The sequence below is a fragment of the Peromyscus eremicus genome, chromosome 16_21 (assembly GCF_949786415.1).
Source record: "Peromyscus eremicus chromosome 16_21, PerEre_H2_v1, whole genome shotgun sequence".
NCBI classification, from domain to species: domain Eukaryota; kingdom Metazoa; phylum Chordata; class Mammalia; order Rodentia; family Cricetidae; genus Peromyscus; species Peromyscus eremicus.
Window position 1 is genome coordinate 61,649,755 of NC_081432.1, and position 17,053 is coordinate 61,666,807.

A 17,053-nucleotide genomic window follows, 5' to 3' on the forward strand; every position below is an offset into this window, starting at 1 on the left:
CCACAGCGTCCCACAGCGTCCCACAGCGTCCCACAGCATCCCCGAGGAGTCTCCGAGGTTGAGAAGCAGCGTGTGGCTTGCAGGGTGACGGCATCTGCAGCTCCGCTGCTTCCCTTGTGTGCCCCTCCCCGTCCGGCCCCCTGACCAGTCTCCCCGGCATCGGCAGCTGACACCGGGGTGGGAGAGGACCTGCAGATGAGGCCCCAGTGGGCAGCCCAGGGAGCAGTGCTCCAAGGGGATGTCACCCACGGACAGAACTCACCTTGGGACTAAGAGTTGAGTCACTTCTCTCCGTCTCCTCCTCCTCCCCACCCAGGGTCCCCCGAATGGACCAGACCATTCTTTTCCCAACCCAGAGGCACCTGCACTATGCCACTGCGGACCCATGCACCTCAGGGCCAACCGTAACCAACCCTGTGGTCAGGACGCACACCTGACGTGGCCAGCCAGGTGACATGACGGCTTAGTTGGGCATCACGTGTGGGGCAGCACACACTTAGCCACAATGGCCCAGGCCGCGGTCATGAGATGTAATACTCTCCTGGATGGAGCAGGGTGCCCTGGCTGAGAATGCCCTGTCAGCAACCGACCTGCAACAGGGTCTGGCATTCAGGACTGGAGGTTAGGAGAAGTCTGGTTCACGCAGGGTACCAGCTGGGAGAGGGACCCAGGAGGACCTGTGCTCCGGCTTGCCCGCCATTCCTGTCCTCAGCAAATCTTCCGGCTCCAAGGGCCCTCCCCTCCCTCGCCTTGGTGACACACACAGGCCCCGGTAAATAGAGGACTTTAATATTTCTGTGCTGGTCAAACGGAACACAGGTGGGGATACATGGGGAAGGCCGGGGCCCCTTGCCTCTAAGGAGGGCGGCTTGTGTGGGGTGGGACAGGGGTTGGTGGTGATAGGGGTTCTCCTGGGACAGGTCCAAGGAGTCTTTCTCAGGAAAGGGGCCGTGGCAGGGTGCGCTGGGCATCCCCGACACCCAGTCCATGGCCTTGGGTTGTGGGTCCCCCATAGGGGGTCTGTGGAGTCTCAACATTTTCCAGCTCTTCTGCTAGAATCCACTCTCCCAGCATGATAGGGACTTGGTCCTATGCAGGGGTCTGAAGAGCCCCCAGAAAGCAGCCCAGGGGTGGGGGCACGATTCTGCCCTCTCCCTTCTCCTTAGGGGGGATAAGAGCAGAGGGGAACTGGGCAGGACCCCTGGACCCTGGGGCGGGGGGAGAGGAGAGGGTCTTGCCACCAACAGACACTGTAAACTTTGGTTTTAAAGAATAACTTAAGTGGAGGGATGGCTTCCAGCCTGGGGCCAGGGCGAAGAGGGGGTGGGGGTGCTCGGCAGGCGACAAAGGAAAAAGCCAACAAAAAGATTTGGTTTTTGCTTCCGGCATAAGAAAGGTCTTTGGTCATCCGTTTAACTGGGGGGACAGGAAGAGGTGCTGAGGGGGTGAGAGGACCCCAGTGCAGGGGCCCGCAGGCTGGGGCTGAGAATGGTTCCTGCCTGGCTCTCTCCCATACTGTGATACTCAGGTCACCTATGCACACAGGTCTGAAGGTGCCCAGCATGGGGGGGGGGGTGTCCCTCAGTGCTTCGAGTTGGGGTGCCGCAGGAGCACCCAGCAAACAGGGTGGGGTGGAGGCCTGTTTCGTCTGGGTCCTGCCTCAGGTCGGGGAGGGGGAAGGGCAGGGCACAACTTGCCCCACCCCAGCAGCTTGAGGGGCTGGGCTGCAGGGCTGGGCTGCAGGGCTGCAGCTGCGTTCCCAGTCTGCTTGCCCCATTGAGCAGGGAGCTGGGGCTGGAGAACATTATAATCTTCACAGTTGGGAAAGGGTAAGGGAGGACGAACCAGGAAGGGTCCTCTGGCCAGAAACCTCTGCCACAGCCAGGGCAGGAGATGAAGGTCAGGGGTGTGAGGGTGGCTCAGCCCGCCTGCCGGTCTCCCCTGTGCTAAGGGGCCCTGGAGGGGAGCGCTGGTGGGGGGAGGGCCCTGCTGCTGCTGGTGGTGGTCGGGATACAGGGGAGGGTCTGAGAGGGTCTGGGCCCTCCATGTCCTCTATGGGTCCCGGGCCAAGGGTTCTGTGTCTTCTCAGGGGGCAGGGATGTGCCTGCCCCCAGGCGTCTGTCAGTCAGGTGGCTTGGGGAGCTGCCGGCCCAGGTCTCCCCCCGTCTGAGTCCCCGAAGTGCCTTGAGGTTGGAGGGGCTGTAGAGTGGGGTGGGTGGGCTGGGGTCCGGACTGGGCGGCAGGGTCTTGGCCTGCCCTGCCTGCCCACCCAGCCCTTAGGACATGTCCTCTCCTGGCAGGTCTTCCTCCAGGTCCCTGTCTTCCGGAGGCCCCACGGTGCTGGGGTTGGGGGCACCCAGGGGAGGCCCTGGCCTCCTGTCTTCCTCTGCCTCAGCGGGTTCCTCTTTTACTTGCACCTGGTGACTGATGGAAAGGGTGATTTGAGCATGTGGGTGTCAGGGCTTCCCCTTCCTCCCACAAATTCATCCAGAAGCCCAGGACCCTGCCAGGATCCTGTCATCTGAGGTCTGACCTCCCCCAGGCACTGTGTGAAGAGAAGAGAGGCGGACGTGGGAGGGGTGATGGGGAAGAAGGACGAGTATAGAGAGATGAAGGGCAGGGGGAGGGAGGGGGGAGGGGGGAGAGAATTGTGGGGGTCATGAAGGTGGAAGCGATCACTTGTCCACTGCGTAGAGATGCTGCGGGGCAGGTGAGCCACCGCCCACATCTGAGGGGCTTGTGTGAGCTCACCTGTACTGAGCAGGGGAGAGGCGAGGGGGGCTGCTGCTCCCGTTGCTTGGCAGTGGCTCCCCAGGGGCACCCATGTCATCCTGGCCAAGGGGCAGAAGGCTGCTGGCCGAGCCAGGGTTCAGCATACCAGGACTGCTGAGTAGGGGGAAGCTGCTCTCTGCCAGGGCAGCCTGGGGCACACAGGGTGGGGCTCTCAGTGGCTGGAGACCCTTCCCCACTGTCAGAGCCCTCACGTGGATGGCACACTGATCTATCTGGCCAACTCCCCCCACCCACCCACCCACCCAACACACACCAGCCCCAGAAGTCCTCATCCCACCGCCAGCTTCCCTGGAAAACTGTTCTGGCCTAGGAAGCCTCCCCCCCGCCCGCCCGCCCCCCAGCCCTGGGGACAGAGGACCCTAGTCTGATGGGCTGGGGGATGGGACTCCAATGGCCGTCCCAGTCTGCATGTGACATGCCCACTCTTTCCAAATGCAGGCTTGAAATCAGAGGTGCACACTGGTACAGAGTTGGAGTAGAGTCGAGCAGCAGAGGGCTGAGGCCAAGAATGGGCTCTTCACCCCCCTTCCTACCCACCCTCATCCACTGGGGGAGAAGTGTAGGCAAAGCCAAAGGCAGGGCAGAGGGGGCAGGTGGGCTCAGTCACCTGGTAGCTGGCGTTAAGTGCCCCATAACTGAGGCCCGAGATCATGTTCTTCACCAGAGTGGGACTCCTAGGGAAGAGAAGGTGGACCTCAACTCACCGGTCTACACATGACCTCCCCGATTCTAAGCCAGAATGAAGAGATGCACTTCGCTCTCCCATTGCTACAGGGGAGGCTACAGGTGGGTCTTCTCTGTTCTCTCTGCTCTGTTCTTAAGGCACACAGCCCTGCAGGGAGCACGGACTGCCAGCCTTAGAGCTGACAGGCTGGAAAGCAGGAGCAGTACTCCCAGAATTCCCCTTTCACAGGGTGCGGCCCGCAGTTTCTCTCTCTCATTATTCCGCCCCCCTCTCTCTTTTTCTCCAAGGTCTTAGCCGAAGGACATGCCTTTAATCCTAGCACTCATGAGGCAGAGGCAGACAAGCCTCTGGTCTACGGAGTTTCAGGCCAGCCTGGTCTACAGAGTGAATTCCAGGAAAGTCAGGAATAAACAGAAAAATCCTGTCTAAAAAACAAACGAAAACAAAAGAAAAAGAAACAGGGTCTCTCATAGCCCAGGCTGGGTGCTGAAGTGCCTGTAGCTGAGGCTAGCCTTGAACTCCTGATCCTCCAGCTTCTACCTCCTAAGCTCTGGGAACACAGCACTGTACCACCATGCTATTCTCTGACGTTGGCGAACAAAGCCTGATCTACAACTTATATCACTCCTTGTACATAAACTCCACTTTCTGGAACTCTCGAACTTAGGAGAGACGAGCCATGTGCTCACACCTGCTCCCAGGAGCACCATCCCCCAAGAGGGGCCCTTCTGCTCCAGAAGCCACAGGCTCTGGGGAAGCCAAGACCAGGGCTGTCTGCCTCCCACAGAACATCTCAGAACTCACACCACAGGGAGAAGCAGAGGGGCACCAGGGCCCAGGCTGGGAATGAGATGACATTACCAAGGGCGGAGGCAGCATGTAGACACATAGTAGGGCATTTCGCAGTGGTGCCCTGCACCTGCTGCCCTGCACCTGCACAGCAAGGCTATGCTTGGGTAGAAGAAACATCAGGTACTAAAGGTATCTTAGCCCGGGGCTGGAGAGGTTAAGAGGTTAAGAGTACTGGCTGCTCTTCCAGCAACCACATGGTGGCTCACAACCATCTGTAATGAGATCTGGTGCCCTCTTCTGGCCTGCAGGCATGCATGCAGACACAGCACTCATACATAATAAATAAATAAATAAATCTTAAAAAAAAAAAAAAAAGTATCTAAGCCTATTGCAGGCCTCCCCTGAGCAAGAGCCTCTGGCGTGTGTAGAGGAGAGTAGACGCTGGTATGAGAAGGGAAGGTTCTGACCTACTGTGTGGTGAAACATCACAAACCTGATGTGATACCCGGCCCTGGACCCAGCTCTGCCACCAACCTGCTGGTGGCTTCCTGTCAGCCCTCTCCACTCAACTTTGCCTCTGTGAAACAGAGGTGGGGCCCAGGGTTCTCCTCCTACGATTGGGAGGAGTGTGGGGGGGCAGCTCTCACCTCGGCCCACATCCCAGCTCTGGCCATGACTCCTGTGGGAGTCACCTCTCTGGTACCCTGTCCCCCTTGACTCCTCCTCTTAGTCAGAAGTGAGAACAGAGGACATCAATGCCATCTCCCGACTGTCTGTCACGTCCATGCAGCTTGCCAAGCGCTGGTCTCCTCCACCCTCGACACCCACATTCCCCTTTCAGGGTGGCGTTTGGAGCCCAGGTGTCTTTGAGAAGCAGGGGCTGGCCTGGTTCAGGCCACGCTTGGGCACAGCTCGCCCAGCCGGGGCCCACATACCCTGTCATCTTTGGCGGCCTTCGTTTCTGATATTCCCGCTCATCCACGGTCCACACAGCCCCCTTGACGTTCTCCACGCGGACGAAGCATTTATGCAGGCTGAGGTTGTGGCGCACGGCATTCTAGGGATACAGTAAATGGGGTTCACCGCCGTTCCGGTGAACATACAGAGCATCCTCCCATGGTCCCACATCTCATGTCCCAGGGAGCAACAACCTCCCACGCATCCCAGACGGGGAGAGGGAAGGCTCTCACTGGCCCTGCCGCCGGGAGTCCCTCCCCACTCTTGCCTCATCTTAGAAAATCTTGTCTTGGATAGGGTGTGGTGGCACAGGCCTTTATTCCTTAAAGTGGGAGGCAGAGGCCAACCTGGTCTATAGAGGGAGTTCCGGGCCAGCTAGGACTACATAAAGAGGCCCTGTTTCAAAAGAAAGAAAAGATAATGCTGCAGACAATGGAACGAAATATTCCTTTCCCCTCCTCACACTGACAGCAGTCATTCCTGATTTCTGATTTTTTTCTTTAAGATTTATTTATTATGTATACAGCATATATGACGGCAGGCCAGAAGAGGGCACCAGATCTAATTACAGATGGCTGTGAGCCACCATGCGGTTGCTGGGAATTGAACTCAGGACCTCTGGAAGAACAGCCAGTGCTCTTAACCTCTGAGCCATCTCTCCAGCCCTGATTTCTGATTTTTTAAAGGCGGAGTCTTTTTTTTTTTTAAATGTGCATTGGTGTTTTGCCTGTGTGTATATCTGTGTGAGTGTGTTGGATCCCCTGGAACAGGAGTTACAGACAGTTGTGACTTGCCATGTGGGTGCTGAGAATTGAACCCAGGTCTTTTGGAAAAGCAGCCAGTGATCTTAACCTTTGAGCCATCTCTCCAGCCCCCTGGCTTCTGACTGTAAGACTGACCATGGACCCTGGTGGCTTAGAGAAGCTGGGGCATTGCACCTCAGGCACACAAGGAACTCTGGGCTTGCAAAGAACTTCCACAACTACCTCGTGCTTCTCCGCTACCTCTATGGAGCCTGAGGCTTTGAGCTGTGGCTCTAAACAGACAGCTTCCTGGGAACACAGGCATACAGTGGAGCCCAATACATACACACACGTGGAAATACATTGCTAACTTGAAAGGACGGCCTAAATGCACAGCTGTGAGACAAGAAGACAGAGAGAGGGTAAGTCACCTTGTTACCACCACCTCCTCCTGGCAAGAGGACTTCAGAAATTGAGGTCACCTGGTTGGTAGGACACATGGGTGGGGGTTGCTGGGCCTAATTCCCTCTGGAAGCCTGAGTGAGGGCCCCATCTACCCATCTCCTGTCCCCAGGTCCCTTGGTCCCACCTCCATAACTCTCTGCTCTGTTTTTCGGTCTCTCACCACCAGTCCCAGCCCTGTCCCCATTACCTGTCCCCCCTCAGCCTCCTCCATTCGCCCCATCCCCGTCTCCTCTTTACATTTCTAAACGGGGAAGGAAGCGGGCAGGGCGGGCAGTGGGCGCCCCTGGAGATCCTCTCTCCCTCTCTCCCATCCAACTCTTGCCTCTTGCAACTGGCCCGATTTCATTACCAATTTTAATTTGCCTCTAATTAAATCCTGTGTATTTTTCCGACTCGCTTGCTAATCCACGAGGGAGGCGGGCGGCTGGAGTGGAATCTCACGGAGCGATAATTACAAAGGGCCTAATCACGCCGGGGCTCCTGCCTCGGAATAAATTTGCCCGCATTACGGGGCTCCGATCCTCCACTTTGCAAATGAGAATGACCCCAATTTCCGAGGGTGGCCTCGCCGGGGCTTTTTTCCCTCGTTTCGAAGCCTGATTCGTGATGAGAGACTAATTCGTTACGCTGAAACATTAACGGCAATTTAAGGGGTCTGGCGGAGGTTGCGTAAACAAAAGGATGGGCCCACAACACAGGCCCTAGGAGGGGATGGCCATGGGAGGGCTGGTGAGGACCATCAGCTTGGCAGATGGTAGCTCTGTCCCCAAGAAATGGCAGCTGGCCTGGCCCACACCCGCTCCCAAGCCTGGATGCTCTGGGTCTAAACAGCATCACCTTATGGATGGGGGCCAGAAGGGGTGCAGGTGGGGACTAAGAAACCCAAATAAAGTAGAGGAAGATGACCCGGAGGATGTGCAAAACAGATGGAACAGAATCAGAGGGAAGGAACCACGGCTGCATTTCCCCCCAATACCATGAATGAAGTTGACTGGCTGAAAACTCTCAAGGACAATGTAGATCTCAAGCCAAGATAGTCTGACCGGATGTGTCTGTGTGGGCCCCTGGGTGGTGCAGGTAGCAACACAGACACATTGTGTATCTGGACCAGTGTGTGGGAGGGATGAAACAGAGACCAAGTGACCAGATGAGTTGTTTTAACACGGCCACTGAGAAACCAAGAAAGCCACCTGAACCTGCTTCCGCACAGAAACCAGGCTCTACACTGTATTAAACTTCAGGTTTAATGTGGTGTGACTGTATTATTTGTAAAGCCTGCCTTCCAACCTGGCCTGCAGGTTGGAGGCGGGACCAGGTGGCCCCAGAACTCGATGTTGGCTCAAAAAGATAGCAGGACTGTGGTTGCCAGGAAGTGACATCACTCATAGCCAATCAGAATGGCTGTCCCAGCCACACAGTCTCTAAGCTTTGAGAGCTTGGCATAGGAAAGGGAAGATGATGTGGTAGGCCCTTCTAATAGCCCTTTGTACATTACCAAGGTAGAAAAGGCTGGGCAACAGCAGACCGCACCTAGTGCTTGGCAGTGCCCGGCCCCAGGGCCTCGTTGTGAGAACTGAGAAGGGAGGTGGTCTGTTTCGCTGCAGTTCTTTTCACTGGCCAGCAGGGGGACCCGAGAGCCAGGGATACAATTAGAGTTCTGAGAATAGAGACGCCCCCCACCCCCCACCCCGCGTCTAGACTTCCTGAAGGGGCCAATACTCCCTCCTCCCCCTCCTCCTCCTCCTCCTCCTCCTCCTCCTCCTCCTCCTCCTCCTCCTCCTCCTCCTCCTCCTCCTCCTCCTCCTCCTCCTCCTCCTCCTCCTTAATTTAGATATCACCTTCCCACCTTGCTGCATAGTGAAAGACACACAAAGTGTGCGCACGCACACCCTATCTTCACTACAGAGTAGTTGAGTGCCCCGGCCCACATCTCTGTGTCCCATTTTCCTAGGGTCTTGCATTCCTCCGGTCTCCTAGGAAATGCTTAGGACTGAAAGTGTTAAACGACTAATTGGATAGAGACAATGATCTCCCTGCTACATAGGTTAGCTGGGTGGCGTGTGAGTGCCCATTTGTGTCCCTAGGAATGGTCCATGGCCTCAGTCCACCCATGTATCTGGGCCATATACCTGCGACCTCTTCCTGGACTTCATATGAGTCTTTAGTTACAGAATCTAGTTCCATGAAGTACCTATGGATTTACCCTAGGACCTGCTACCAAGAATTCACCCTCCGAGGCCCTGTCTCACAGGGCTGAGTTCTCTGTACCTTAGAGTGCCATAGAAGAGAGAATTCATTTCTTCCCATTAAAGAGACAACACAAGGCTGGCCAAGGTCATTAAAAGGAAGTCCCCGTGCAAGCCTAGCACACACAGGGCTGGGTTCAGTGCCCAGCACTGCCTAACAGGGTGTGGTGACGCACACTTGTAACCCTGGCACTCAGGGAGGTGGGGGCAGGGGGGTCATTTGAACCCAGGGTTTTAAGACCAGCCTGGACAATACTGCCAGTCCCTGACTCACAAAGGGGTAGTTAGGAACCCTCTGCACCTCCTGCTAAGAGTGAAGTGTGTGTGGCCCTGATGGGCTATTTCTGCAGAACTGCTGAGGGGCCAGACTATGCGGCGGCAGCTTCGGTCTCAATGGGATGGAGGTTTAAGAAGTCAGAGCGGATGAGGGGGGATGGAGGGCAGGGTCTCACCTTCCAGGTGGCAGTATTCCTTCGGAAATAGGCGAACATCCTGGTGAACCAGTTATAGATCTCATTTAGAGTCAGCTGCCTGTCTGGGGTTTCCAGAATGGCCTGTAGGCAAGGAGAGAGCCTGAGCCTGAGCCTGAGCCTCAGCTGACGCCAGGAGGGCTCCCAGCCCTGGGTTTTTACCCTTCTCTGCAGCCTGACTCACCCGCTGCAGTGTGTATGTGGATGGGTAGATGCAGGCCTCAGTGAGGCGGGCTGGGTGTCCCAGCAAGGCCAAGGAGCTAACAGGGGCTGAGGGTATTGGGGACCCAGCCTCCAGAGGCTACACATGTGCACAAGGGACAGAGCAGACTCTTCTGGGCTTGGGGTTGAGGGGAAAACAGGGCTTCACATGCCCTTTCCAGAGGAAGCAAAGCAGCACCATTCTTGAGGCAGTTGGGAATTTGTCCTTATTTGGGCAAAGTGCACCCTGAGAGTGTGAGAGAATGCACACCTGTAGGAAGTCCCACAGAATGGACACATGTGTTTATGAATATCATGTGAGCATTGAGAACATGAGGATTATAGACAGGAGAGAAGGAACAGAGAGGGAGGAGGCTAAGTGTATGTACGTATGCAGAAATGAGCATGACACTGTGGATACGACAGTGAAAGTGAACGGGAATATACTCTGAGCTGCAGGCAAACTAAGCCACAGCCTCCAGGAGGAAGACCAGAGGAGAGGGTCCCAGGATCCTCTTGGAGGTAGGGACCTTATGGTCAGGTACCAGAAGGCCTGAGGACAACCAGCCTGCCTTCCCCACTCCTACCTTCCACACTTACCTGGCGGATAAGGGAGGCGTAGGTGAAGGGGGGCCTGACATCAGCATTCTTGTAGAATTCATGATTCTGGGCCAGCTCTGGGGGAGACAGGCAGAAGGTGAGGCAGCCAGACTGGGTACCCGCCTAGGGGGGAAATCACCCCTCCCACAGCAGCCTCACCTGAGGAGATGGGGGAGCAGAATTTGTCGCTGCTTCTCCTGCGAGCAGGGCCTCCACTGTGCAAAGAGGCAGAACCCAGGCCCGGGGGTCGCAGGGGTGTGACAGGGGCGGCGGCTGAAGTTGGGGGGTGCACAAGGCCATCTGGGAATGGGTCTGCAGAGACGGTCACCTTGGAGAATGAGGAGGAGCCAGGGGCTGGGTTCAGCTGTGAGCCATGGGGAAGGTGCTAAGCAAAGCACCCAAGGAGCTGTCCCCTGAAGGCCAGGGTATGCTGTGGAAGGGCTCAGGGCATGCAGGGAAGTGGGGTACTCACTGGCTGGCTGAAGGGCTTGGGCTCTGAAGGCCGCATATGCAGATGAGCCATCATGGCCTGCAACCTCTCACTCTCCTTGGCGAGCTGTGAAAAGACACAGAGAAGTAGGGCCACAGTGAGGGAAGACAATAGGTCCTTATCCCTACATGCCATCCTTCACCAGAATACGCCTCAGAAAGCCCCAACACTCACACACACACACACACACACACACACACACACACACTCATATGGACAAATACACACACACTCACACATATACACAATCACACACATACACACACCCATACTCTCTTACACACACACACACACAGAAACATCTGCTCCCTCTGTGCCTTACTTCTGAAAACTTTCTGAAGGCCTCAGGCATTCTTTGCCTTCTGGACCTCCACACCCTCAGGGCCAGGATGTGACACTCTCTCCCTTTCTCCGTGGACATCCTAGGCTCAGTCTACACCATCCTTACACACGGACGGCCTCTTCCAACCAGCAATGTGCCCTTTCTCCCCACGGAAGGCAGAATCTGTGGTTGAACAACCCCAGTGCCTGCCTGGTTCACTACTGAGAGGTATGTGGGAATGGATGAATGATTCACTTCCTCCATTCATAAATTTGATGCATCTTACAACTATCCTCTCTCCACAGGGCGCCCTGTTAGGAGCCAGAGACGGATAAACATGGATGGCTGACTGACTCTCTTGAGAACTCCATGCAGGAGCCAGGGTACCTGGCTCTAATCCCAATTCCTCCAGTCACTGAGTGGCCACCTGAAAGTTTCTGTGCTCGAGTCACATGGGGATGGTATCAGTGCAGGCATGGCAGCCTCTCTGAGGATTCCAGGAGCTACCTGGATGGCTGAAGAAGCACGGCACAAAGCAGGCTGTATGCTAGCCACTCACATCAGCCTTGTGTTCACACAGCACATAAAACACCTCACTGCGCACCCAGCCTCACACTCAGCTCACCCTCACAACTCATCAGTCCGCATCTCACACTGTGGTAATTAAGACCTAGAGAGCCTAAGATGTTGGCTCTGAGCACAGGACCCTCCCACGACACCCCCTGCCCCTTGGGCAAGGCTGAGTCCCCTGTGTGGCCCTCCCTGCACACCCTGGAGCACACCTGGATCTCCAGCTGTTGGACCACCTGCATCTGCACGCGGCATTGGGCCGTGCTCCGGTCATCCAAGGCGTGTTCTGTGTTGAGGTGTCTTAGAGAGGAGGAGGTCAGGGAAGAGTGAGCCCTGGGCTTTCTGACTTCACCCCTCCAACCCATCCTCCAACCCCAACTCTGTCAGCCAGCCCCTCGCCAGAAAAGCAGACAGAATAAGAGATACAAAGGAGAGAAGGGAATGGAACAAAGGGGTGGGGGCAGCGACCGAGGAAGCTTTCTCCTCAGCCTCCTTTGATGTCTTAGCTAAAACCGGGCTATAGAGAGATCTAATTGCAAATGAACTAATTAAGTAAACCTCTGACGAAGCGTGAAAACAATTTGTTTGACCCTGATGCTGCAAGGGTCCGGGAGACAGCGGAGTTAATCAGTCAGTGACAGAGCTTGGCACTGTGGTGGCGGCTGGCCGCCTGCTGCCAGCGCCTGTCTGCCTCCCACCCTGCCTGTCCTCGGCTGGCCATCACTCTCCAGGATGTGGAGAGATAGGCTTCCTCCACTGACACCCCTGATCTGGGGTGGGAGGGGGAAACTGCCAGCAGGAAGATGGGGGGCGGGAAAGCAGAGGAAGAGCTAGGCCACCCCGCAGCTCAGCTCAGCTGGGACATTGAGGACCGCAGGTGACAGGAGGCTGGACAGAGAGGGGCCCTTCGGGGAGAGGCTGGGTGACACCTACTTGATAAACTGGCCCAGGTCTTCACACAGGGTCTCACAGCCCGGCCACTTGCATTCTCCATGTCCATAAAGGGGGTGGGAACTGGGGGTCTCCTCATGGGAGGAGCTAGAAGTGGAGGAAAAGGTAGTGGTCGGAGCCCCCAACAGCTCCCCCTCAGCAGCCTGGGTCCAGCTTTTGTCTGACTGCTGGCTTCCCATTCTGTATACCCGAGGCAGGAGGTGAACTCCTGGCCCTGAGCTCCAGCCCCTCCCTCCCTCTCAGTCCCCACCATGGTGCCACCCTGGGGGTTCCAGGTACAAGCCAGAGCAGGGCCTTGGCACGTGCTACGGCCTGGGGCCATCCGTACCTGTCTCTCCGAGATGTGAGCACAGTGGGCTGTCCGTTGGGTAAGGGGTGGTGGGAGAGGGGTGGGGAGACCTTGGGGGGGCTGGCGAACGAGGTAGCGGTGGCAGCTGGGCTGGCGAGGTCCAGCCCCTCCTGCCTGACGCTGTCCTCAGCAGGCTGCCCTGGGGCACCCTCGCCCTTCCACAGCTGAGGCAGGTCTGTCGGGCACACGGCTGCTGCAGGAGAGAGAGGCTGGTTGGCTGGGAGCCCAACACAGAGCCTGTGCCTCACCCCGGGCTTGGGGAACGCTCGGGACTGGGGGCGGGGCGGGGCGGGGCGGGGCAACGCTCACCTTGCGGGAGGGCCTGGAGGGGCCCTGAGGCTTGGCTAGGCTGCAGGCTGACCAGCCCCTGCCTCTGCAGGTTGAGCAAGTGCTGTTGCTGCAACTGTTGCATCTGCAGGAGCTGCTGCTGGAAGGCCAGCTGTTTGTTCCCCAGCGCCTGGGAGGGAGCCCGAGGGGGTGGGCAGAGGGGGGTGCCGTTGGCCTCAGCCGTGCCATCTGGCCCCCACGCCGCCGCCACCCCCTCCCAGGGCCTGTCAGCCCCTGGAGCTGTCGTGGTAGCGTCTGCGGCTGCAGCTTCTCTGCTCCCGGCCCAGCTTCCATAGGGCTGCATGCCTTCTCGCAGTAAACACACGCATGCACGCACGCACGCACACGCGCAAACACACACAGCCAGACCCAGACACGCAGCACGACGCCCTCCCTCCTCCCCCTCCGCGGCGGCTTCAGCTATGCACACCCACAGCTGTGCGCCTGGGGGGGGGGCTCTCATCACAGTGATAGATGAGCCCGTCAGATCTGGGGACCACTCCCACCTGGAGGAGACCCTTCCCACATGCCCAGGCCCCCCTTCTTCTAGGGGGGTGGAGACTTTGCACCCCTATCCCATCCTATTTTGCTTTTTAGATGCAGGAGTATCTAAGGAGTAGATGGGACCTGAGCAGCCTCAGCCAGAGTCCTGGAACAGTGACATCAGCATCGCCCAGACACAAGCTCCTGGTTCCCTGCGTGTGCGTTCCTGACCCCTCCCCACTCAGTCCTTCACACAGGCACTGACAAGTCAGGCTGTCAGCAAGTTTCCTGAGCCCAGAGAGCCAAACACGTCCTGGACGTTTGAGAGGCCAGGATCTCTGCCTGCCTGCCCTGGGGAGCGGGCTGGTGTGAAAGTCACTGAGGCAAGAGGATAAACAGCCTAGATTCAAAACCAGATCTGGAGCAACTGAAAATGCACTGGAGGAGCTAAAGGGGTGGGGAATGGCTGGAGACCATCAGAGCAGCATGCTGGGAAGGGCAACCTGAAGTGGGGCCGCAGTCTGGTCAGGAAGGACACAGGGACCTGAGGTCACCTCTCAGGAGGCACTGTGTGTGGCAGGGGGTGGGGCAGAGCTGGGCTGGGGAGCTGTGAGAGTAACCTGGCGAGGGCTGCACAAGGCATCATGGGACGGGACAGGAGCTAGGGCGGCTAAGGTCAGGGAGGTACACCGCTGAGGGTCCTCCAGATGGGACAGCTGGCTGACCAAGGGACAAAGTGGGCAGCAAGATGGTACGACATGGGTCCACTGGATATAAGCAAAGGCCACCAGACACATCTGATGACGTGCACACACTTCTACACACATGCGCAGAGACAGTACAATTTGAGGGACGGAGAGAAAGAATGGGTAGGGATAGAGAATTGGTGGCATGTGAATGTCCATCCTAACTTCTTTCTTGAACCCTCCCCTCCCAATGTTCTCCTGGTTTTCTACTATTCCCACAAGGCCTTTTTTTTTTTTTTTTTTTTTTTTTTTTAATCAGACTGAAGAAGGCTGGGTTGTCCGTTGGGACTGGAGAACTCAGGGGACATCTGGGCTGGGCTCTGCAGCCACTCACCTCTTTGGGCTGCTGTTTCCCAGCCTGCTGCTGGGTAAGGAGCTGCAGGTGGAGCTGTTCTTGCTGCTTCTTGTAATATTCCTGCAGCTGAGGGAACAAGAGGGGTTGGTTTCCAGGAGCTGCTAGGTGCAAACCCAGCCCCGCCTTGCCAAAGCTCCTGCAGGCAGGGCATGAGAGTTCCGTGAACATGGCCAGGCAGAGAGAGAGAGAGAGAGAGAGCTGAACTCTTCGGCATGTCACCGAGAGTGTGTGTTGGGGGATGGGGGCATGGTGTTCCACTACTTCACCCTGCTCCCCCAGAGTTCTAGAGACAGAAGGGAGGCTAGCTCGTGGGAAGGAGGAGGGGGAGGGAGAGGCAGCTGAGGACTCTCCCAGCAGCCCTGGAGGAATGCAGATCCGTCTGGCCTGGGCAGTCTCTCTGGTTTCTGCTACAGCATAGGTCCTCAGTGAAGCTCAGGGAGGGAGTAGGGGATGCTGCCCTGGGGCTAGACTCACCTGCTGGAGCATGAGAGCCTGTTGCTGCTGCAGCAAGGCCTGCAGCTGAGGAGGTGACAGGATCTGCTGCATCTGCTGCGGAGTAAACATCTGCTGCGACATCATGGCCACAGACACAGGCACCTGTGGGATGCACCCCGTCAGTCAGAGGTAGTGCATGGGCACGGCAGAGTGTCTCTCCAGTGCGCCTGCCTGGGTTCATATTCTGGCTCTGCCACCTATGGGGCTGCGTCTCTTTTGACTTTTTGTTTGAAATGATTTTTTTTTTTTTTTTTTTTTTGCAGGTGGTGATGAGACAGGATCTCATCACGTGTCCCAGGTTGGCCTTGAACTTCTTATCTTCCTATTTCCCAAGTGCTGGGATTACAGGCCCATGCCTCTGTACTTTGTTTTATTTGAAGATATTTTCACTCTCTAGCCCAGGCTGGCCTTGAACTCCTCTTGTCTCAGTCTTCCAAACGCTGTGATCACAGATAAGAGCCACTGCACTCCACAGAGCTGTCTCTGGACATATGATTTAACATGTCAACCTCTTCAGGCTCCTGGAGGAGTAGCAATAACAGTAGCCAGAGGCTAGTGTATAGCAATGACCAATAATAAATGGCTGTGATCGAGGGATGCGTGGTCCCAGGTGTGGGAGATGAGACGGCACCGGAACAGACCACTGGGCTACTTCCAGCTCTTACTTAGTTTGAGATCCCAGCAAAGTGACCTGCTTAGGAGCAGCTGGGAGACAAGTCAAAAGTATCCCACCTGCTGGCCATGGTGGTGATGGCCTATAATTCTAGCACACAGGCAGATCTCCTGAGTTTGAGGTCAGCCCGATGGACACAGCAAATTCTAGGCCAGCCAGAGCTACACAGTGAGACCCTGTCTTCCCCCAAGCAGCGCACTTGACATGATTGCACTCTGGCACGAGCCCACCTGGACTCACTCTGAACACCTGTGTTCATGGTGCACATGGTGGTCCAGGGCAGAGGCCCAGAGAGCACACACTGCTGGGACCGTTCTGGAGACGTGCACGTGAGTGGACTCACATCTGCAGTGGAGTAGAAAGCAGAGCAGACCAGCAGGCTTACAGTCACTTGCCCTCTCTGGGACATCACTGTCCTCGAACATAAAACACAGGAACTGGGCTACAAGAAATGAATTCAGGATTCCCAAAGCCCAAGCAGAGTAGCTTTCTGCCTCCTGAGCCTGTTAGCACTCTAGAAGGTGCAGAGGATTTGGCCACAGTAAAACGGTTCAGAGAAGAAACAATGACGTCATATTTTCCCATAGCCCTACCTTCTCTGAGCTCCCTCAGTCACAGCAAGGCAGTTTAAGCCATTACACAGTCCTATGGTGGCGAACAGGTGCTCTGATGGTGTCCCACCACAGGCTGGCAGATGGGCTGGGCTAGTCTAACGTGAAGGGCCATTGGCTGAGATCTCAGGGTGACTACCCTCTTTGACGCTTTAACCCCAAGATTGGGGCTGTGGCTCTGTTGGTAGAGCACTTGCCTAACATTCAAAAAGCCCTGGGGTTGAACCCCAGCACTGTATAAAATCAGGTGCACACCTGTAATGCCAAATACCAGAAGAGTGGATGCAGGAGGGTCAAGAATTCAAGGTTAACTTTGACTACATATTAAGTTTGAGGACAGCTTGAGCTACATGAGACACTGATCCAGACCAGAAAACTACTACTACTACTACTAATAATAATAATATTAAGAAGAAGAAGGAGGAGGAGGAGGAGGAGGAGGAGGAGGAGGAGGAGAAGAAGAAGAAGAAGAAGAAGAAGGAGAAGGAGGAGAAGAAACTTAGTCGGGCCGTGGTGGCATGCAGCTTTAATCCCAGCACTCAGGGAGCAGAGGCAGGAGGATCTCTAAGTTCAAGACCAGACTGATCTATATACAGAGCAAGTTCCAGGACAGCCAGAGCGACACAGAGAAACCCTGTCTTGAAAAACCAAAAAGAAAGAAGGAAGGAAGAAAAGAAACGGTTACCACCAGGACTAGGAACTGAGGTCACTGAACTCAAACTCAGGGCT

General features: G+C 56.2%; 1 protein-coding gene across 1 annotated transcript in view; it reads right to left on the reverse strand.

Moving 5' to 3' along the window:
- Positions 1–768: 768 nt before the first annotated feature.
- Foxp4 (forkhead box P4) overlaps positions 769–17,053 on the reverse strand; it is a 35,179-nt gene continuing 18,894 nt past the window's right edge. Inside the window, exons 3-16 of the mRNA XM_059281815.1 lie at positions 15,020–15,142; positions 14,525–14,611; positions 12,944–13,091; positions 12,614–12,827; positions 12,268–12,372; positions 11,547–11,634; positions 10,425–10,508; positions 10,112–10,280; positions 9,953–10,029; positions 9,134–9,235; positions 5,206–5,327; positions 3,401–3,467; positions 2,752–2,921; positions 769–2,424 (exon numbers count right to left, since the gene is read on the reverse strand). Coding sequence (XP_059137798.1) covers positions 2,277–2,424; positions 2,752–2,921; positions 3,401–3,467; positions 5,206–5,327; positions 9,134–9,235; positions 9,953–10,029; positions 10,112–10,280; positions 10,425–10,508; positions 11,547–11,634; positions 12,268–12,372; positions 12,614–12,827; positions 12,944–13,091; positions 14,525–14,611; positions 15,020–15,142 — 1,704 coding nt within the window. The 3' untranslated portion in view covers positions 769–2,276. The remainder of the gene's footprint in view (positions 2,425–2,751; positions 2,922–3,400; positions 3,468–5,205; positions 5,328–9,133; positions 9,236–9,952; positions 10,030–10,111; positions 10,281–10,424; positions 10,509–11,546; positions 11,635–12,267; positions 12,373–12,613; positions 12,828–12,943; positions 13,092–14,524; positions 14,612–15,019; positions 15,143–17,053) is intronic.